Source organism: Vollenhovia emeryi, unplaced genomic scaffold (assembly GCF_000949405.1).
Source record: "Vollenhovia emeryi isolate VEMERY1.0 unplaced genomic scaffold, V.emery_V1.0 DF939186.1, whole genome shotgun sequence".
Classification (NCBI taxonomy): Eukaryota; Metazoa; Arthropoda; class Insecta; order Hymenoptera; family Formicidae; genus Vollenhovia; species Vollenhovia emeryi.
The window spans coordinates 139,601-163,658 of record NW_011967180.1 but is presented as its reverse complement, the minus strand read 5'-3'; the positions used below and the strand labels follow the sequence as shown (position 1 = coordinate 163,658).

Genomic DNA, 24,058 nt, shown 5'->3' with positions numbered 1-24,058 from the left:
CGCGGACGGACGTACGGACGACGGACCTCCGTCGCGGATCAATCTGCCGGTGGTGCCGCTCGCTCGACGGGTGTGATTCAACGGGCGCGCGAGTGCCGCGGGTACACTTCCAGGAATGGTCGCGAGCCAAAGCGGCAGGCCGGACCCGCCGCTCGGGACGCTGTGACTCGCCGCTCCGCGATCTCCGCGTCGAGCGACCTAGCGCGGGCCCCGATCGAGGCGAACGTTGTTCGAAACGCGCGCCGGAGAGACGGGCGGAAACGCGTGCAATCGGAAAAGGAAGCGACCTCGAGCCGCGAGCCGGCTGACCGTCGTCGACCCGGAGTTGCTCGCGAGACCGGGGGTGATCTCGTTATTTCGTGGGATTTTCTTCGCCCCCGACACTCGGCGCGATCCAAAATCGTCAGATCGCGCCGATCGTGCGAGTTGCCGCGCGATCCGGCGAGATCGTTCTGTTCGGAAGAGCGCTCGAGCACCAACGTCGCGGGCCGATGAGTGCCGACGCCTCGGAGGAATGTATTATACAATCGTCCCGGCCGCGACGGTTCGTCAAACGGAACGTAAAGGAGCCCCACAGTGCTATCTTGTTCCGAGCCTCGCGTAGTGCAACATCTACGGATTTACACGTCCGATTGTTTAAACTAGTTGAATATGGCTCGATCGACGATCACGGCGAGTAGCGTTGCACGTACGAGTGTTTAGGGAGCGTCGAGTGTACACAGGGGAGAAAGGACGCATTCGACACTTGCATCGGCGACTTTAATTATTTATCGTACCCAGCCGCCTTTTCCAATTGGTTCAGTCCGAGTTGGCAGCTCGCCGCTTGTCCCTTTAAGTAGCAGTAGAACATTTCTTTTTTCTTCATTTAAAAAGAAACCAAGATTTAGTCAATTCAAGCTCGCGATCGCACGCCGAGCCAGGACGACGTTTCTCGTCGAGGATCTTGGATCCCGTCGGTCGGCTCGTCGCGCGATGCCTCCGTTCGGACGTCCCAAGGACCCGCAGTGATCCCCGCGAAGGACTCGCCCCGCGGAGGATGAGCGGCGAGTGAGGGGGGGGAGGGCTTCCTTGCGCGTAGCTTCGGAGCGGGGAATCCGCGAGCGGCGACGCGGTCCGTCACGGTCGCGGTCGCGCACGCGAAGCGGGGAGGACGATCGCGTCACAACGGTGGAGGGCGGCGGTGCCGTGCGGGGGGTCGTCGTGGACCCCGGAGATGACGCAGCCATGATGGCTTACGGGGGCACCGCTGGCAACGGGGGCGCGATGGGCCCGTCATCCGGTGGCGGTGGCGGCGGCGGCGGTGGCGGCGGCGGCGGCGGCGGCGGCGGCGGCGGCGGCAGCGGAGCGGACGTCCTGGGTACCGCCGCCGGCGACTACAGCCCTCAGAGCACGCCCACGCCCTTGACCGGGCACTCGTCGACGGGCGGCACGGTGGAGAACGCTTACACGCCCGGCGCGACCGGGGCGGCCAGCTACAGCCCGCAGGACAGCCCGGCGAGCTCCGCCGGAGGCAGCGGTAACGGCCAGCTGCCGAGTTTCGGCTTCACGCAGGAGCAAGTCGCGTGTGTTTGCGAGGTAAGTCGTGTGACCGCTTGTTTCGTGGCGCTCCTCCGACAAGAGACACGAAAATGTACCGAGTAGACCGGAGCAAGTCTGAAAAAGCGGGTTAGACGATTGCCACGATAGAGGTAATTAAGTAACTTCAAAGAAAGGAGAGCTGGAAAAGCGGAGAGAGAGAGAGAGAGGGCGGAAGCTAAACTACCGACTCCTTCGACATTGAGCTTTGAGTTCTGAGATTTGTAAGCGCGCGCTTATCCCTCGCGCTTGTAATTGCGCTCAAGGGACCGCGGGGATCTTTTCCTCTAACGTGAACTCGTGAAAGGTGAAAAATTCCAGCGGCGAATATTGAATTTCGACTGGTCTCTTTCGCAAGGTCGTATCTCGATTTCTGGTTTTCGTGCTTGAACGCTCATTTTGATCCAGAAAAGAGCGTTCAAGCACAAAAACCAGAAATTACGTTAAACTTGAGACGCGACCTTGCGAAAGAGATCAGTCGATGTTAATGAAATTTTTCACTTTTCACGCTATAGAGAAAAAGATTCACGGTCGAGTCCCCGATGGCCGGCGGTTTTGACTCTCAAATTATCAATGATGCAACCATGAATATTCTCGAGTGTATAAATATATGCAAATACAGCATATAAATCGTAATTCAATTATTTGTTCCTGTGTGACAATGAGATTACGTTAGGATCCAAATTGATTTATGGCGAGGGAGTCGGTCCTCAAAAATACGCTCAGTGGAACATCTGACAAATCAGGCTGATCTCTAAACCTCATTCGAGCGTCATTCGTCTTGTCTGGCATACGATCTAAATTTGACGTTGTTTCGTGACTCTTGTTAGAGGATCCTTAGCCGCGTAATGCGCGCCTGGCTGCATTCAGCTGTTGAATGCTGTGCGTCGCGTTTATAGAAAGCGCGCAGTCTATTCGCACTCCAATTAAAATCCAGATTTAAACGTTCTTAAACGCCAGTGTTACGTCCGGTCGCCGTATTAATTATACGCGGGGAGAATTTTCTCTTAAAATTTGTCCCGAAAATCGTACAATCGCGAGACAACGCGGCATTTCGAAGAATTTTATGAGTTGTTTACAATTATACCATATATTAAAAAAATTTTCAGAAAGCTCTCATAAAGCTCTTCAAACGTGCCACACGTTGTCCCACGATCACACGATTTTCAGGGTAAATTTTAAGAGACAATTCCCCGTGTGCACTCTCTAAAAGTCAATCGGTGAAGCTTATCACTGAAAGCAGCGAATGTTCGCTGATTCGGTTACGATGCACCGATTGACCTTAACGTCCGGTTTGTCATTTTCTGGTCAAATGTTAACCAGAGATTAGTCGATTGCCTGTCTCTTCTTGGATAACAATATAGAAAAAGATGGAGAGTCGACTAACCCCTGGTTACCAGTTAACCAGAAAATGACAAACCGGGCCTCAGAGAGTGCAGTACAATTGATGTCTTCACGCGGCTCGACGGTAATTGTTTCGCGCCGAACCCTTTCCGTTCGGTGCTACCGTCTCTTTCTCAAGAGAGAAAGAGAAAACAACATTGCTCTAACGTCAGCGCGAACAAAAATATGCGAGGACTGCCAGAAATCTGCGCGCAATATTCGCGATGCACAGCTGACAACGTGCTGCGCCGATGGCGAGCTTGGCTAGCGTTGCTGCACCTTCCTCGGCTGAAAATACCGGTCGATTCGCGGCTTTTGGTTTCATTGAAACGTGACGGCCATTAAATTCCACCGTTAATCGCGATAAATGTCGTCTCATTTTGGGTTGCAAGTTTCTTTTTTAAATACTGCAAATTGGAATGAATCGACTTCTCCTCGGCGTGGTAGCGTTGTATACAAGTCCAGCCGTCGTGACGATCGCCGCACCGAAGTGTGGAAACGGCGAGGATCCACACGTCCCGATGACGAAATTGCCGCCGCGATCGCGCGGCCGTTACATCGCCGACAATGTGCAGCGTTACGCGCCAAGATTCGCTTGCATGTCACACGCTTAATGGAATCTGCACGATTTTACTGTAACCGTAAATTGTTTTGCGCGCGACGTTTACGTCTCTCATATCGAACGTCCCACATGTTAACTCGTCCTGTTGGAAAGAGAGAGTGAGAGAGAGAGAGAGAGAGAGAGGGGGGGGCGATCTCTTTCGCGTTTGGCAAACTTTTCACCGATTCTTTACTGCGCCCTCGTCGAGGTGCATCAGGACGCGGCGTTGAACGATATATTTGACATTAAGTATCGTTTTTGTGAATAAAATTGAACATTTTAATGCACACAAAACACTTAAACGAATCTGACTAGCTATTGAATCTTTAGATTGCCAAATCAAGAAACATAACGCAGTTTGGATTGTACGATGACAGAAAGTAGATAAAATTATTGTGGAAATGTGACACGTTCCAACGAAAGAATTATCATGCCATACTTTTTGGTCTAAGCAACATGAATGCACACAGCCGTAGACGAAATTATTAGGCACCCACACCTGACCATTATACTGCGAATCTAATGGCGAATTCGATTGCTTGCGCTAGTGCGCACTGAGTGCACACTAAGGCCTGCTTATAGTCAATTTTATGCTCAACTTCGTCTTAAATACACGTTCAAAAAGTATTTAGCCAAAAAATGATCCGCATGGATGCTATGCAGTTCATTTTACTGACTACGAAATATTTCAAGAGATATTTCGGACGACCCTTAAATATAAGAATTGACTGTGAACAAGCCTTAGTGTGCACTCAGTGCGCACTAGTGCAAGCAACCGAATTCGCTGCAAGTGTGCTACTTTTATACACATATATGTGTAATTTGGCGTAGTACTTTTTGCACACTTTTCTTCGGTCTCGAATCGCGACGCGTGACTTGACGAACGTCATGTTTAAAATAGTCCTTTTAAATGGCAAGAAATGTGTAAAATAACGTATGTCAAGTCATGTGTTGTGATTTTGAACGAAAAGAAGCGTATAAGAAGTGCCTAACCAAATTACACGTGTGTATGTGTGCATAAAAGTAACACACTAAGACCCGGTTTCACCAAACGTCGCTTAACTACAACCTTAGTTTAATTCATATTTGTCTCTTGCTAAAGTAACAGTTGGAAAGAGAGACAAAGGACGAATTAAACTCAGCTTAAAGTTAAGCGACGTTGGTGAAACCGGGTCTTAGGTCCGGTTGTCCCAACCTCTCGGTAAATTAACTAATAGTTAAATTATATACGTGCTTTTGGTTTTTCCTTCAAATTAGCCAGAGCTAGACGTATAGTTTAAATATTAGCTTATCGAGAGGTTGAAACAACCGGCCCTTAGATTTCCAACGTACTGTACTGAATCTAATACCAGAAAGATTTTATTGTTTGAAAGTTGTTTACTGCAATGAACGCTTTGCTAAACAATTTTTTTTAATATAAATTTTCCAGGTATAAGATTGAGTGCAGTATAATAATTAGAAGGGTGCCTAATAATTTTGTCAATGGCTGTGTATCTTAATCTTTCGCACATCCTTTGGGCGCCTTAAAATTTTTCCGTTGTTGCGTCGTCTATTTAATTTTCAGCTTCGTTTCCACTTATACCCGCGTAGGCGTACTCGCCACGTGAACATTAAGAGTTAATTTCTATTCCTCGTGCGCCACGGAAGATGACAATATTCACGAACGCACGGCGATCGTAGCCCACGTGAGATAACGAGCGTGCGAAAAGATGGGTTTGCCAAACGCGGAAGTGATCGGCCGCAGATTGCATCGCTGCACGGCGCGTTCTTGCACGTGCATATCCCTGTACCAGCGCTATAATTATGCGGCTAGACTAAAAACTCCTTGCCCACGTCGCACAGACACATATGGCGCTCAAATTCTACGATTAGACTTTGAGAAACGCGAGGGCTCTTTTGGTTATGCGTGAATTCTGACCCGATATCGGGGTAGCTGTCGCGTATCGATTCGTTCAGAAATATCGCGGTTGTTGCCATACGCTGTGACTCTGTGACACGTGGGCGCTAGTTGTCTTGTATCATTCGAGGTGCCCATGATAGCTCCCTTTTCAATGCATAAATAAAATCGACGTTTCACCGGGTGTCGGCCGATCCATTTCTCGCCGAATAGCAGCGGAATCGATCTTGCGCTCTTACGAGGAAAAGAAAAGTGACGAGGCTGAACGATCTCCCACCCCGAAATCTACACAGAGAGAATTTTCTCTTAAAATTAAGAGAAAATTCTAAGAGAAAATCTCCGTGTAGTTACATTTATTCTATTCATCGACTTTTAAATCCCAGTATAGCAGCCTAGTCGGATGTATTGAATTATCATGTCTTCAGATACGATCTTTTTAATCCCAACAATTTTTAATGTCTACGTACATCGAGTATCGTCGAATAAAATTTATTAATTACACAGTGTAATTATTTGTTAATGCACATCATGCGTACAAACATCCAAGATTCAGCGAGACTAATTTAAATATACACATTCATCTATTAAATGAATAGAATGGAACATTCCTTCATTTCGTCTCGTTTAATTTTTACATAAAAAAAATTACCATCGCCTTGCGTGTCTACGTTGTCCAGTTTTAAAAGGAAGGGGAATGATAAAATCGCGTAACGGCACTCCTTCTAATCAGTATCTGTATCGTTGACAGTTAATCCGATCTTAAGATCTGTGTCGTACATTTCTCCTCGTTTGGGTGACATGACATTCATTCCTCATTATGCCACGCGGCGAGATTAATCGGCCGTACCGCGGAAAATTCGGCGACATCCAGCGACGACAGCGAGCAGACAAATATGACAGGTGCACAGAGCTAATATTGCTAATTAAGCGATCGTCAGACACCCGTCCGCGTACGATCGGCAACGTCTTAATTTCCATCTCGGTATTTTCGCAGCAATTCATTTCGTGCGCTAGAAGGAAATCTCGAGACTGTCCGCGATATCAACTTACTTCAGGCGTGAAAGATTTATGAAATCAATTTAATATACGAAACTAAACTTGATATTAATGTATAATTGCCGAGAAATGTAGGAAGAAAGATATAAATGGACACGCGGAATTTTTTCTCCAGATTTATCTGAAATTCATGTAATCGTGGGACAACATATGGCGTTTTGAAGAATTTTATGGGGATTTTTTTCGAAATCTTATCATACATTTTACTAGTAGGATGTGCAAAATTTCAAGAGACTTGATTGAAGAATGTTTTATGAGAGTTTTTAATGTACAATATTATTTACATTTTACTCGTAAAATGTATGGTAAAATTTGAAAAAACTCTCGGAAAGTTCTTCGAAATGCCACGCTGTCCCACAGTCACATGATTTTCAGGGTAAATTTTAAGATAAAATTCTCCCCGTGTACAACATGAAATTTTTACACTTGTGTCTGTATCGCCGAAAGAGGCAATTAGAATCAAACGAGTACTTATTTACAAGCGCATAAATGTTGCATTGCAATAAAGTTTACACGTGCCAGTGACGTATCGATTTTACGATAATATCGCGCTTTTAGCAAATCAGTTGTGTGTAAATTAAAGATACGTAATACGGCGATATCTAGACCGGCAATATATGGCGTGTTATATCGAATAAACGTCAGTGACGCAGAGCAGACATACGCGGATACCGGCAAATAGATAGCTCATTTCTCAGACGGAATCCTCGGTGGTTAATTATGTCAACGGTGGAACGCGCAAGGGATAACATGATTCGTACCGATAAAGCGAACTGAAGTATACGACGAAATAAAATTGATGTATAGTTCCACTTAGGATCGTGTTACGCGATCGTTTAAGTTCATTAATAGCCGTTTCGAGAAATTATACTCATGTTAAACGTCAAAGATATGCCGAGTGTACTTTTACACGCAATTAGATTTTTTCTCTCTATCAAATGGCATTTTCTTTATTAAAATCATGGTTGTACGATTTTCCGTGCTCTATAATTTGATTATCAAAGTTTCCCCGCGATTCCGTAGCCTCGCGTTATTGTGGGATACATATTTATACTTCTAAAAATTCAAACTGCTAAATATACAGAATTTTCCTTTACATCTTGACATAAGGAACCACCGACTGTTTGATAATGTTTCGTGTGGCTATTCTGAATAATAATTTCGAAGCGCGGAATTACGCATCAAACAATTTTAATCGCTCTGAGACACAAGACTCATTTCTGCTTGCTCGCAAAAACTTAATTAATTAAAATTAATTAAAATTCGACTGCTAATATATCGGTATAGAAGGTAGACATCCCGATTCATTTCCCTTCGAACTCCTGAAACCTTATCCCGCTATAACATTGGAATCTCACACAGTTACGAAATTAAATAGAATTGATCATTAAAAATCCCGCTAAAATTAACTTTTTTGAGGAAGATTTAAAAATCGTTCTAAGAAAGTGCTCACAAGTCAAGGCCAATTTTTCAACTTCTTTATTGATGCGATGACTTCAAAGAGACACTGGTTTTGTTGGAAAAAAAAACGAGTATCGGGCGTGTAATCAAATCTATCCCACATCTTCACACTAGCGAGTTTTTTGTCAAAATGCCATGGCACAATACACAAAGCTACTCAAGATAATTTGAATAGTCGTTAAAATATATTTCCTTAGGAAAAAGATTAAAAAGTTCCAAAAGCAAACCAGTCCTATCTGAGCCTGCATCAGTTTCTTCTTTTTAAAAAGAAGTTCTAATGAAATTAATTATAACGAAGACACTCTTACATCCGTTAAAACTGGTTTTTGTCAAAGTTTTCCTCAATTTACAAATTGTATTCGGATTAATTCGAGCCATCGTGTTAGTTTATCAACATTTTCTAGCGTCTTTGTGTAATTTTACATCATTTTATTATAGTATTCCGATTTATGCCTCAGCTTTTATCAGTTTTTTTTATTTATGTAATCGCAGTAGATAATTAAATTGAATATAACAATGACTTGTTTATATCACTTTCTTAAAACCTATGGGAAATAAAATCTCGATGAACTTCTTCGACTTGAAAATCATAGGCGTAAGAGAATTGATCTGAAGTAAATTTTCCCGTTTTAAGATACACTTTTCCTGTAGTTACAAAAACAGATTATTTCACTCGTCAGCTGCTGTAATCTCTTCCATTCTCGTCCTAGTTCTCACAGTTCCCCTTTACACGAAACTGTCCCGATTGACCTGTTAGTCACTGGTAGTTGCCCGACTCATCTTCCTTGAACGAAACGATCGACTGAAAGAGGTGAATAATCAGACATATACAAGATACACTAGAATAAGAGGAGACCCGGGATGAGTTTTGCCGACTAACAGTGTGCCCCCCCTGTCTATCGTCTTCAAGGCGATGGTGTCGAATGTCCAGGTTCTTCAGCAGGCGGGCTCCGTGGAGAGGCTCAGCCGATTCCTATGGTCTCTGCCGGCGTGCACCAGGTTGCACCGTCACGAGAGCGTACTCAAGGCCAAGGCGATCGTCGCCTTCCATCGGGGCCAATTCAAGGAGCTCTACAGGATCCTGGAGAGCCACACCTTCAGCCCGAACAATCATCCGAAGCTGCAGGCTCTCTGGCTCAAGGCCCACTACATCGAAGCCGAGAGGCTGCGGGGAAGGCCCCTCGGCGCTGTTGGTTAGTAAGGCTTTTTTTTTTAGCCACTTTGTTCTGCGTTGCGTGTACAGGTAGTGAGATCGGTAAAAATCGTTCCGAGTAAATTCGACGATGTAACAGTTTTCCTAGTGACGCGATTGTTAAGTGCTAATTTCTAATTTCGAGCGTTTTATTCAGTACGCATCCCTCGTTTTTATCAACGATTATTTGGGCTTGGCGAAATATCTTTGTAGATCTTAAAAAGTATAACTTTAGTCTCCCATCTTCGTTGAAAAACTAGTCGGTGTTGATCGATGAAAAGAGACGCAGAGAAATATATTGTATAATGTTTAATAAGATTCACATAGACTAAAGAATCGTTAAAAATGATTAATATTTTCCATTAAAGATTAGAAAATCCAAGCAGACACAAAGATGTATAAACCGTATTTCTCACTGAATTAATATGTTGCTACAAAACAATATAACTGCCAAAATGTTCTCGCCGTTTCCCGTAATTTTTAATAATTCGCTGTATATAATTTCTGAGTGATACTTTCCGACCTCTCGACGTAAAATATCAAGTAAATATCGGCAAGTGGTATTTAAATCTCGCGTTTCAATACGCGCCGCATTTATTTTCGCACTCAGGACACACTCCGCGCGCGGAATGCACGTCGCATGATCTCGTCGACATTAACAGCCAAACGGACGAACAAAGTTATTATCGTACGAGCCTAATGGGCTGTATAGACTTGGCCCTATTTTACCCGCTCGATCCTATTCGCAAACGTCGCGCGCGAAGTCGACGACGACGACGACGTCGTCGTCGTTGCACTCGGCCCAGAAACCAAATCCGTCCCCAAAAGAGAGAAGCTAGAAACAAAGCGTGCCTCTGTGAGGACGCTGAGAGGACCGGAGCGCATAACACACTCCCGCCGCTTCCTCTTCCGTTTTTCGCGGCGTCGCGAGTCCGCGTACGCGATGACAATTTTCCCTCGTGGGGCACCAAAGAATGTTTGTCTTGGAGACCTCAACACGTGCGTATTTAAAGATACAGGTAGACTCGCGCGACGGTATTCCGCGGGTGCCAGCGGCGCTTTTGACATTGCATTTCGATTTAACGCTTGTCCGAGGGAGAAAGCAGTGTCCTCACGGAAGGATTCATCTTTGGCCTTGCAGGCAAGTACCGAGTGCGTCGTAAGTTTCCCTTACCGCGCACGATCTGGGACGGCGAGGAGACGTCTTACTGCTTCAAGGAGAAGTCCAGGAGCGTCCTGAGAGATTGGTACGCCACCAATCCGTATCCGTCGCCGCGCGAAAAGCGAGAATTGGCGGAGAGCACCGGCCTTACCACCACGCAAGTCAGCAATTGGTTCAAAAACAGGAGACAGAGAGACCGTGCGGCCGAGCATAGGTGAGTTTTCAAACACCGAAGACACTTCATTTAATTGCGCCTATTGAACTGTCATTGGGATATCATACGCGCACGCCCCGGTAGAACCGAAAGAAATGATAGAAAGAAACGCGTTTCATTAAAAGAAAGCTTCTTCGTGGCAGACTCAAGTACGCAACGATATTAAATGCATAAAAATCTATAGCTATCTCAAAGCGATAACAGAGAAAAGTAAGAATTTAAATGCGCTAAGAAACGAGCGCTCTATGGCGAGAGAAATGTCGCGGCCAATTGGGTCAACGGCAAAAAGATGGAGCTTCTCTCTCCCTGTCGAAATTAAAAGCACACAAAACTGTTGCCGTTCAGGTATTTTATTAAACAGATTAAACAGAAATACGTTGAGTACATCCCACATGTAGCAGGCGATATTAACAGGAACGACGCAAGGTATAGCGACGCGAAGTTAACGCGTTTGATAAACTACAATGATTGCGGCGGATGGAAGGGTGGAACAAATTTTCTTTTCTCAACGACTTTGTCAAGCGAATAACAATGTCCGGCAATATTTTTACGCGTTCGATTGCACGCAGATGTACAGTCTTATTCGTTGACGCCTGGACCTGCACTTTTATCATTTTTCTCATCTATACAAATCACTGAGTTCCAGGCTGTACGTACGTAGCGGAAAAGTCCTCTATTATGAGATAGTAGGTTTTCAACGTCCAAATTCAATCACAAATCTTCTTTCGCAACGGTTACACGATCTAACAACGAATTGCCCACTAATCAGATTTCACCCCAAGGGCATTAAATTCACGGTGGAACCGACAGATGACGCCTATTAATTTAGTAGAAACTCGGCTATCTCGTATTAGGAGCCTGTCATGATAGGAGACTTTCGTCTACTACCACAGACCTCTACAGAAGCTGTGTGAACTGCAGCCTGAAACTCATCGATGTATAGATGGGAATAAAGAGTATGAAAGTGTGAATCCCAGTAAAACCGTGGTCCAGACATTAATGAATAAGACTTGCACAATTAACGGACGCGCTGGCGTGGAATTTTCGTCTCTCGCGGACAGAAGCGCGCGGCGCGGCGCGGCGCGGCCCGTAGGAGTCCCGTGTTGTTTGGAAGGTCGTTGCTCTACATCCGATTTTAGAAACGAGCGGAGGCCCCATAACTATGTACGTAACGCGATGCCTTCCGCCGCGTAGCGAGAGCATCGTGTCGCATGCGTGCATGCGTCCTTTCCACCGTCGAGCGAGCGCGAGCGAGCGAATAATAAATAAATAAGTACCAGCTGGGCCATCTGGGCCGCTGACAGAGCCAATCTCCCGCGAATTCTTCCGCGAAATTCAGCACTTCGCGACGCTAGTCACTGCTAGTCCAAAAGTACGCCGTGCTTATCAATTGACTCGTTAACCGAATATAAATCCATTGCAAAAGGAAACCTCGAATGTTGTATGTTGGACTGCATAATCTCATTAAATAAATTTTGGTCGACTTTAAGAATGACTCGCAAATGATAAAAGTCATCCTCCAGCCTTTGTAGCCCACATACTTTTAACGTTCGCCGGAAAATTTTTTAATTATGAGTTTTTCGAATATACTAGTCACGATAGATGGCATTCGGGAATGAACATTAGACTGTTTATTGCGATGAATATATTGCCACATGCCTCGGTGGTCGAAATGGTCGAGACGCCCGCTTAGCGAGAAGGGAGGCCCAGGTTCAAACCCTGGCTGAGGTGATATTTTTTCGCAATAAATTTAGAATAAAATATTTAAACACTAACACCCTGTCACGGCTCTTACAATTAGTCCTTTATTCCTTCAAATTTGTGTTTATCACATACGAGCCATACGAATTTTATTAATTTATAATTATGACTTACTTCCTTCGGACTTTTATTAGTTGACTTCATATTACATTTGCTTGATTATTTGTTAAGGTAAAGACTGGTCCATGATTTACTTTCAATCTCTCAGTTTATATTATTCACTGTGACAAACGATATCTTTTATTGTATCTATTAATTTTTATCTCGCTTCTTTCACTTTTAGCGTAATGATTTATCAATGTATTCTTTATATCGCACGAGGTTTCTAACCTAGATGTTGATTGTACATTTTAGAAATTGCTTGAAAATGACCAAAACCCATGGTCGAAACGTTGCTGTGTATTTTTTGAATTTATTAAACACGTGCCAGTTGAAGTTGACCAAAATTTATTTATTGTTATTTATTACTGGCAACCTAAAGAGATTTCGAGGTAAAATAAAATTGTAAACTAAGCAGATTAATATAACGAATCAAGTTGAAGTATAATATTAGTAAGACAATTACTAGTTGCCAAGAATTTGGTTCAGCCCGAGATCGATGTAAAGTCCATTAAATTCGGACAGGCAAATGTTCGCGAAATCATACGCGGACGGGAACAATTAAACGGATATTTCTGCAATATTAGGGTGATTCGGGAGCGTAGGTACTTTGAGGGATTTCCTGTAATTAATGTATCCAGCGAATATGATGCCACACGCATCCGCAAAGCTATCGGATAGGTCTGCGAGATTCACCGTCGTGTGCCTAGGGTGATCGTAAATTCTTGGATACGAGCTTCGCTCTGGAATTAACAATTCACGTATCGGTCTCGAACGGTCTACTCGATCTGCGCGAACTTCTCGCGAGGTGCACATACACACACGGTTCGCCTGCAGATTATACGTATTTCCGCGAGCCACTTGTTTCCAATGGGAATGATTTAATAAAACACGCCTTGTGTGAACATGGAGAGTTTGAAACTGTTGGAATCTTAATTGAAGTTTCGATAAGTGCGAAGGTGAATTTTACATTTTCTCGTAACGTTAAAGATTAAAATTGTGCTCCGCGAACGCGGTTGTGTACGCCGATGTAGCTCGTCGTTCTGCCTCGAACGCTTTGGAACCAGTGCGTTAATTCGCGTACACCTCGTAGACGCGCACGCAACTCTGATCTCCTGCCTCTGTTCATGGGAATATACAGAAGCCATAAGAAATCCGATACGTTCCCCGTGACATGACGTGTGTACTGGTCCTGCCACGGTGGTGCTTCCCACTTCCTCCCTCGCGAGAAAATACCGTGACCACGATTCGCATGGATCGGCCGGATCCGCGTATCCTTCGATGATGACACTCCCCGTTGACACTTCTGCTAATGTACAGTCAGCAGAAAATACAGTTTGTTTAACGAACGAGGGTGGATTTTATTCCCGTGTCAGCCGGAAACAACGACGGTTTTCAAAACATTAAAAGGATGCGAGACGCTTGAGCGCGAGAAAATATGAGTGCGGTAAATCATTTGCAAATTATACGACGAATATAATCGAATTTACTTCTACAATAGTGTTATAAATTATTTTTATATATTTGTGGAGAAAGTACGATATGTCGGGCATTGCAAAAACATTTAGATCTAACAGTACAATCTCATAAAAAAGAGGCTGTTTTCGTTGGATCGCGACTTGACGATGTAGACATGATATATTGCGACAGTTTTCTTTCTCTCAATAAGATCCTTACCGATGGAACTTGTAAAACTGAACAGAACTATTGGTAAAATGGCGACCAATGTTTGCAAAAATTGTTCGCTAACGAATTGATCCGCTCTAATCCACTTTTTTCAATTAATATAATTAAGTACTCCGAGATAAGAATACAATAGAGAATGAGAAATCAGGGTTTTGAGGTCTTGGCGCAGCTTTACATTTTAACCCGACATTATCAAAATGGAGTATGATAAACTTCAGACGCCGAAGAAAACTCAATTCTATTTATAATGTTTGTAATAGCGAAAATATAACGTGAAGCTCAAGACCATAGTTATTTAACCGCTAAACGTGCATGTAGCCGGAAATTAAGTGAGTATCTTGCGTGTGCAGGGGCGGCGTCCCGACGAGCCCCTCGGGACAGGGGCGTCTCGTGGGCGTCTGCAAACAGACAAAAAACGTCAAATACGGGGACCACAGTCCTCCCCCGGGAGCTGTTATCGAACGATTTAACTACCTCGTTTCGATACGATATAACGCGCACGCTCAATAAAATGCAGACCGCCCCGAAAAAAGGGCAAAGTGAATTTTGAGAGATAACGAATTGCGCGCTGCGTTCAACGTATTCGCCGATAGCGGATGGTTAACGTCGGATGCGAATTCTGCCGCGTAATAGAAATTAAAGCGGCGATTAATAATTCGTATATACAACGATACACGACGGTCACGGCGATCGTGACAAAAATAGCACTGAATTACCATTAGGTCATAATCTAATTTTCGCCGGCTTATCGCTCTCTTTTCTTCTTTTTTTTTTAAGCGCGCGATTACACCGATCTACACAGCAATTTATGTAAAGAGATAACGATTGCGTGCGCTCTCTCGAGTCGTAACGATCGAATTAATTGGTATCGGTTGGCCGTAATTATCGACACACGCGCAGAGCGGAAGTATATAAGATTCAAATCGCGCGAAAGATAAGGCCGATCTAAACACGGTGGATTCTCGAAACGCCCATAACACTCGTACACGCCTAGCCCTCACGGACCGTCCTCTCTCTCTCTCTTTCTCTTTCTGTAACAAACTTTAAACAATGATACGACGATCGAGATAAAATCCCGCGCGGTATGCCACGACTGTTTTGCATACTGAAAAAAACCGGGGCCGACCCCGATAAGAGGGGTGGCGGCAAAGAGGGAGGAGGAACCTCCCCGGGCGTAATCAGCGCCGGATTATTTGCGCCGGTCCGGCGCGCGGCGGGCACGCAGACACAAAGTCATCAGCATCCAGCCGTGCATCCGAAGTGCATCCGCTGCACTTTGAGAAACGCGCGAGGTACGGCGATGACGACGCGGTGCGTCGACGGCGACAACGCCGTTGCTGTTGCATCGCTCCCGACGATAACGGAACCGCTGTTCTCGGTATTCGGTGTCCGGTGACGGCGGAGCGTGCGTGTATCGCCCAAACGCGAGATAACGCGGTGATGCTGATTAAGATGATCGGCGACGGCGCCGGATAATCCGCCTCGCTCCACGCGCGTCCTCCGTCGCGCCACGAAATTTTCCGACGGTGCGCGTGCGGTGTCGCGTTGCAGGCGCGAGGGAATAGAGGTTCCCCGGTGCTGCTTTGGTCCGCTGGACGATCACTTCGGCGCCGTTGGGCTAAAAATAATATAAACAATATCTGACAATAGAGGGTAATGGCGCCGAGCGCTGATCTAAGGGGATCCTAAGGCCGCTGGCGAACTCGATCAGTGTCGGATGAGCCACAAGTAGGATCATCCCTAGGTGTAGAACGGGCATTAGTTCCAATTGCACGATATTGTTCTGATATGTTGTCCCAGAGCAACGCTGGTCTCATTTTGTGTATATTTAATGTAGAATTCTTGTATCAAGCAAATATTGTGTCGTCAAGTGTACCAAAAATTAGTAAAAATTTTTAATTTTTTTTTTCGTTTTTTATATAAAGTCGACCAGCACAGTCTAGATTTTGCTGCGTACTTTAATTCCGTAAAAGAGTCTTGCGTTTCTATAAAGCCAATTAAAAGATTACTTCTAACCAAAGAATGTCGATAAAACAGACGGCTTTAGGATCCCCTCGAAGAGATCGCTCCACGAATCTCCCGCTCGAGCGACGAGAGCTCGATCCGGTTGGCGGCAACGACACATTTTCGCGGATAAAAAAAAGAACGCGCCGTAGTTTCAACGTTTTCGGCAGCGCCGTGTTGCTCTCGAAGATTTGAAAAACATCGGTCAGTCGGCTCTTTTTTTTTAATATCGATTCTATCGCTCGGCTTGAAAAAATAAACGCCGCGTGTTTCGCGCTGAGATTCTTTTTTCGTGCCGTTGTATATGCGTGACACTTAAAACGCGTCGATTTCGATCATCGTCAGAACGACAAACAATAGTAGTCGGAGTGGGCGGAGGGAGAGACGGGGATATGTGGACGCCGGTGCATCCGCGAGTGCATTGTGCCTTCATTCTTTGCAGTCGAAAATAAACTCCCGACCGCACGCGCTGGTCGCGCTCTGTATATATATATATATTTTTTTTTTGCTCTCTCACTTTCTCTGCGCGAGAGCGGCCGCGCTTGTACGTGGCGCTTAAAACGTCTTTATTATCGTCCCGCGGTAGAAAGAGTCACGGAGCAGCCATTCCCCGTAGGGTAGCTCCGAGCGATAGGCCGAGAGAGCAACATCGTGACGATGGAAATAAATAAAGCTCGAAGTACGGACATCCCGTGATCGCTCTCCAACCGACTTATCGTGTTTCGAATTTATTGTTCGTAAGTCGAATGACTTTTACACCGAGAATCTTATCGGTATTGAAACGAGGAAACTCGAGACAGGGTGGAGCGTGACGGAGATTCGGGAGTTCTGGGAGTAGCATTTGATTATTTCCGATTTCCGCGCGGAAGAAAAATGATGTCTCAACGAAATCAGTGTAATCGAAATAAAATCGTTGAAACGACATCAGTATTAATGAATGAAAAGCATCGGTTGTGTTAATAAGTTGTCTTAATAATCTGGATACTTAGTTCAATAACAAGAAGAATATTATTGTCGCCAGTAATTGATGAACAAGGAAATATATGGATTAGTTAAAACTTAAATTATAAAAGTGATGTCATCCGCCTTCAAACACAATTTTCTCCGATCAATATCCAAAGAGGGATGACAGCTCTTTTACAATTTAATTTTTAACTAATCCATATATTGAAAAGGGCCACAATATGGTCGAAACGTTGGAGTAAATTGCTAAATTAAACCACCTTAGCCAGTTTAAAGTCGTTAAACAATTTTTCTTCCTGTATTCAGTTCAATGCTTAAAATTTAAATCCATAGCGCGTACAACTGAGTGAATTATTTTTGTTTGCGGCAGCCCATGACGTTAACGTTTCAAGCAACTTCGTTTTTTAAATTATAAATTGTAAATTATAAATTATAAATTATAGACGCAACTGTACAATCCGCTCGATGCCAGGATTTCTCATGGGTTCCGAAACACTTTAAATGAGAAAATTAGGAATGTACAGAAAACAATTTTGCAACAGCGAGACGTCTCGCGTGATAGAAAGAGACTCGCGCAGAGTCGCTTCTCTCGACAGCGAGTTTGCCGCTCGCCGGCTTTCACGATGGATCGAAGGGCTATATCACGCTGGCAGAAGCCAGTAATGGCTTCGTCGTTGTTCTCCAGTGTCAACAAAACATTGCTAATGTACCAACCCTCGAACCCTCGCCCTCGCCTTCGTCCTCGCTCGTCCCCTTCGTCCGACGAGCGCGGAGAGTAAAAATGGAGGGAGAGGGACATAGAAGGGACGTTATTTCCAGCCGGCCGACAATCTTATCCCGTGCGATCGATTTGTTGTTAAAATTTAAGTCGTCTCTCCCGGTCCGATCCAATCGATGACTCCCGTCGGCGTTGACCTCGATTCGATCGATCGATCGCGTTATAAAATATAGAAATTTCATGAAATTCTAGATTTACGTTACTACGTACATCACCCGAAGGGATTGGCATCGTCGCAATTAATTTCGTACAAATTAATACAGCCGCTTTTCAGCCGCAAAGGTACATACTTTCCCTCCGGCAATTCGCCCAATAATTTTTACTTTTTATTGTCTCATAAGAGATTTACTGTATTTAAATTTTATTAAATTTATTTCGCGCGCCTTCTATGTTTACACAGTGACAAGTCCGCCAAGTTTGCTGCGAGACAATCTAAATGAAGAGGTACTTTACGCTTATTCCGAATTAATAATTAAATAGTAAACACGCGCCGTGCTACTCCATGATCGTCGCTTGGAAACTACTGGCAGCAAGATTAACGTCTCTCTCATTTGTCGGCCGTCAGAGATTGTCCACTTTAGATTAGATTAGATTAGGGACGGACGTTTTATTCGCGCCGCATAAGCGAAACACACGCGCTCGGCTGCTCACCGCGTTTGTTTGTGGCGACGTTTTATCGGGCGACGTGTGCGGTTCTTCTGACGTTTTCTACGAACCGGACTCGATGATCTCGCCGTATCACCGCCGTAAAATTCTACGCGTGAACAAAGAAGGGCGGCACGCTGGATCAAGCTGCTGCACATTTCAGAAATGACAACTGTAGTCAACCGTGTACAAAAGTTGTACAAAGGACCGATCGGGATAATTGCGAATACTATTGGATGTAATAAGGTTAATGGAAAATAAAAAATCGGGAATATCGCGATTACAACAAATTCGCTTCAGTAAAACTCGTACTTTCTCCGTAGTATCAGCATTCGGTTGACAGCAGTCAGGGGTAAAAATTCAGTACGTGTAACGCTCTATCTGTACAGGGACAGAATTGTTTCTTAAAATTTATCCTGAACATCACGTAATCGTGGGACATGGCAGAATTTTATGAGACTTTTTGAAATTTTACCACACATTTTACTCTAGTAATTATACTTACAATTAGTATATATTTTATTACTTCAAGATGCCGTGTCGTCGCACGATTACATGATTTTCAGGGTAAATTTGAAGATAAAATTTTCCCCGTGTATAAGCTACGTAGCATTGCAGAGCAAAAGAGAAAGAAGAGCGAAAAGAAGGAAAAGCTTAGAGAGCAAAAATTTTACAGAATAGACGTATAAATGTGACTCTGAAACAGGCTTGGATAAATTTAATTACCCGATATAAATCTAACTACAAGAAATTTTACCACCTTCTTTCGGATATTTTTACAAGAAATCGACTCTTCCCCGTATAAATACATATCTGTAAAATGTCAGGTTTTGCAATTATTTCATTTTAAAATAAAATTGTGTGAGTGGTGTCGGTGTGCACGAGTATGCACACAAAGATATTACAGTTGCCTATTTTTTAAGCACTTCCATGATGCAAAAATATCTTCGATCATATTTCTATCAAAATGTAAAAATTTCAGTATATTATCACACAAATACGTATATAAATACAAATATAGTTTTCCTCAATATCAAATGTATTTGGGTATAAAACAGAGAAGTGTGGCTAATGAGTAATAATTAATAATTGTACCTTTGAAAAATATTGGACTTTCGCATTGACGACAATTACGACTATCTTGATGAATTCTATATAATAAACTTTTATCGCAGGAAAAAGGTTAAACGAATTAAAAATGAAATTAAATTGAAAATTTTTGCGCGTAAAAGATATTTTTAGCATAAAATTTTTTAAATCATTTTATGTTCTATAATAATAATCATAAAGTCGGGGGGTAAAAAGATTAAGTTTCAGTAACCCCGATGCATTTACTGCGTAATGGTGTAAAAATACATATCTATAACGTCAAACTTTTTGCGAAGTTACGCAGTAATATGGAATAAAAATGAAATGTGATACGCAATTACGATTTTATGTTTAATATTGCTGAAACATATTTTTCACCTGATTGAACAATACATGTATCTTTTATTAAATCTTTTATGAATATTAAATATTAAATTTTCAATCATTATTTTATTACTGTGCAATATTGCGCAAAATTCAATAAAAAAAATCTTTTTTTCCTATCGCTTTATTAATCTCGATTAATCCATCTTACTCGCACTTGGATAATACCTTATATTAATACTTTAAAGTGACTTTCGAGCATTACTTGTGGTCGCATAATCTGGCTAAATATGCATTTTTTATAATAATCTGCGTTCTCAATCTTTAAGACGTAAAGTAAGTTCGCGCTTACGTTTTCATACTCGATCAAAATTTAGCGGGACAATTTCGCTTAATCGATTATCCGGCGGTTGATTAACCGCGAGTATCGATTCGCAGACAAGGGGGTTAAAAATAATCGAAGTGCCGGGTTTTCTGGAAGGGACAGTGTACTTTCGCCGGATGTGGAATGGGACAGATGGGGGAGTCGGCGTCGAGAGGGCGGTAACGGCCGCGGGGGGTGGTCGGTAAGGGTTAGAGACAGGGGTGGCTACGCCAATATTGACTCCTTCTGAAAAGCAGAGACTCGTCGGTGACACAAAGAGGGTGGCGCTACTTTACCTCGCCCTTCGTACACCCGGTACGCCCTACGTAGGTACTTTCGACATGGCGTCCGACTGGCTAACTTTGACGATTGTCGCGTCCGTCGCCGTTAATCACGCGAAGACTCGAGGTACCGTCCAAAGAAATTCTTTTTTTGTGGATCGGTTAAATCGATGTATATGTCGGACGAGCAAACGGCGGCACGTTCCTTCGAGGAAAGAAAACGAACTCAGATCATCTTAAGCAACAACTGCCCTCTACGTTAATAGGCAACGCGTAATTAAATTGAAGCTTCTGTTCTTATTCCGAAATGCATGAGTTATACTTGTATAATTCAGACAATCGATTCTTCAATATTCGATCTTACAGGGCGCGTAATTTTGAATGCGATATAAATGATTTATTATAATATATTAATATGAATAACTTTTCTATTTCGCGCTAATAGTGCTACGTTAAGACGATGTAGAATTTCAAACATTTAATGTAATAAATGTATTAAATGCATTTTACCAGTGTATTAAAATCCGTTCGCGTTTTTTTTCTTTTTTATTTATTTACATCCGACATTTTCGCGTCTTATTGGCCAACATGTGCCGAGACTTCGATGAAAGAAATTTTAATCCCGTTGTACGCACGGAGAGAATTTTTCTTTTAAAATTTATCCTGAAAATTACATGTAACCGTGGAACAACGCGGTATTTCGAAGAATTTTATGAGAGTTTTTTAAAATTTTACCATGCAGTTTACTAGTAATTATATTTAATACGTATTTTACCGTAGTAGAATTTAAAAAAACTCTCATAAAGCTCTTCAAAATGCCACGTTGTCTCACGATTACGTGATTTTCAGGGTAAATTTTAAGAGAAAATTCTCTCCCCGTGTGCAAATCATTCGCGAAAATCTCGATCGATGGCATGTCGCACCGATGCGTAACCGAAAATGCGTTTACCGATATCGCTCTCTCTCTCTCTCTCTTTCTCTCTCTCTCTCTTTCTTTCGCGAATGACGCGAGCCGTCGCGTAAATTTTCGCGTGCGAATAAAGATGCTTTCGGGTCAAGCGGAAGGAGACACTCGTTCAAATCGTAGCGCCGACGTGGCCCCGAAATAGCCGCGAATACTGGTACCATTCCCTGGTTTACGGTTACAGCGGGCACGGTGTCTGGGCAGCGCGCTGCCCGTGTCTGTAACCAGAGAACTCGCTTCAACGCCGTGTGTCGTATAGCCGCTACTGCCGTATCCGCTTCCAAGTCGTGGACTCTAAATGTCAAATCTTTCACGTTAATTAATCCAACGTATACACACTAAATACCGCATTATGTCGCAATTAAACTGATGAATTAGGCGACGGATTGCCGTAAATCGTATCTGGGATTCCGACGAGAAGAAGAGAAGAGGGAAAGATTTTCGACTTTTGCTTCTTAAACTTTTCCTCAAATTAACTATGTTTTCTTTACAAGGAAAATATTTATTTTATCGGTCACATATTAATGTTATTAAAGATTAATATTCGATAATATTTACGAAATCTCTGTTTTCGTTGGGATTTTCTAATCGCAGTCATTTGTCGATGCCACTCGGCTTAAACTCGCCGCTGCTATATGTATGCAAGCCTGCATTCGTTTATATTTCTGCATCGAGTTCGGCCTCGTTGTGCAACCGTACAACGTCTTGAAAAATCGCGCGAGAGAGGCCAGACAGACTCAAGGAAATCGCTCAGACGTTCGACGAGCGATTTTCCGCGACGGCGCGTCACTTCCGTGTCACACTTGCACGCAGGAATTGGGCGCGGCTCAATCCCGTCAAGGTCGAAGTGACTCTTGGCTTATGCAATTTTCGCGAAAGCGTATTTATTTTTCTGAAGGTGTGTCAATACTGTTCTAAAGAAAAAGATCTATGTATTTGTTGCATTTGCAGATTAAGTCTCCAAGTAACTGACCTTTCTGCACTTTTCATTTCTATACTCTTTGTTATTTCCATTTTCTTTTTTTAAAGAGCTGTAAGAATTTACTTTCGACGTTAGTGACAAATTTTGTGGCAAGTCTACCACCTATTCTCTTCATGAGAAACAAGTTCTGAAAAAGTACTTCTACAGCCAATATATCACCAAACTTCAACTATTGTATATGTTTTACTTATTTTTGAAAGCACATTTCTGTAGTTTCCTGCAACTTTCTTCACTTTTGTGTCTTATTCGAGAAATTCCTGCAGTTTTGGTATGGAAAATGTACAAAAAAGCCATTAAAGCCTTTATGATAATATAGTTGATCACAGTTGGTGTTTTGTGCAAAATTTTTTGCTACAACTGCAGTAATACATTTTTAATATATTGTTACACTCCACGTGGCATTTTTCGACTCGACGCTTTTCCGGTCCCGAAGATATCCGCGTCGTGGTACTCGCTTTATCTTCTCCGCCATGTCCCTCCGCGCGGGCCCCTACCGGAGGGGGGGGGGGCGGCCCATGCGTGTACTGGACACACTCGCACGCGCGTTGCATTCTGGGAATGCGTGCATGAATGAATGCCCCTCTGTCCCCCACGATTCCAAACAAGAACAGGAAAAGACGACGGGCAATCGCGGGGATACGGAGAGGGGAGAGCAGGGAGTAGAGCAGCCTCGCTCTTTTTCAACTGGCAGCGGGGACGAGGCGGGCCCTTTCGGCCCTTACGTGCCCATATGTGGACCCTTCCCGCAAGCTGTCAGATTTGACATGGTCTTCTTCAAAGCGGTTTTCACGAAGCGGGTCCGTACCCCGCCTTTTTTCGTCCCCAAAAATGGCTGAGAAGATCCAACATGGCCGTGCCCGCCTTTCCTCTCTGTCTCTTTCTCTCGCGTGTTTTTCTCCCCCAACCCCCCCTCTTTTTTTTCATTGCAGCGAAAGAGCATTGCGTATTCAGTGGCGCCTTTCAATCTCAGACGAGTCCTTTGTGGCGGCTTGCGATAGAACGTTCATCCTCTTCAATCAACGCGCGACCGTCTTTCGGGTCCCGTAACGGGAACGTACCGGCCACGTGATTGGCTAATTTGAGATACATATCCGATTCGAAGTACGCGGGCAAAAATTATGGATTTCGACAATTTTGAGTTCCGTTTTCCTCTTTGGTCTAAGAATTTTCCTAAAGCGTTCACACCATGAATCATTTAAGGACCAAAAAACCCCGATGCGAATTGATATTTCAGAGTTTCAATTTGACAGAACGTCTTAATAATTTATGGTAAGAATAATTGATGGTCCCGAACTGCTAATTAATCCTTCGCTAAAAATTGATTTACCTTACGTGCACCTCTACAACCTTCCTGCTAACACAATGGTAAAGAGCAGGCAGCCTCTTTAACACCACGGGGCGAGGAGTTACAGAGGAACTTTTAGATCTAGGTGACGTTGAAGACTAGCCTCCACCTGCTACATCTCTACTACTATTACTATGTGTACCTCTTAAGTAGCACATCTCTTACAATAGCACGTTACGATGTTCAGCGTTGCTGATCGTATCCCAGCAAGAAACACTTTTCTTCCGCGCGC

The 24,058-nt window shown here is 43.6% G+C and overlaps 1 protein-coding gene across 1 annotated transcript in view; it reads left to right on the top strand.

Annotated features, from left to right (window-relative positions):
* Positions 1–1,227: 1,227 nt before the first annotated feature.
* Positions 1,228–24,058, top strand: part of LOC105562583 (homeobox protein SIX1) — a 33,352-nt gene continuing 10,521 nt past the window's right edge. Inside the window, exons 1-4 of the mRNA XM_012013543.1 lie at positions 1,228–1,271; positions 1,380–1,575; positions 8,884–9,166; positions 10,307–10,541. Coding sequence (XP_011868933.1) covers positions 1,228–1,271; positions 1,380–1,575; positions 8,884–9,166; positions 10,307–10,541 — 758 coding nt within the window. The remainder of the gene's footprint in view (positions 1,272–1,379; positions 1,576–8,883; positions 9,167–10,306; positions 10,542–24,058) is intronic.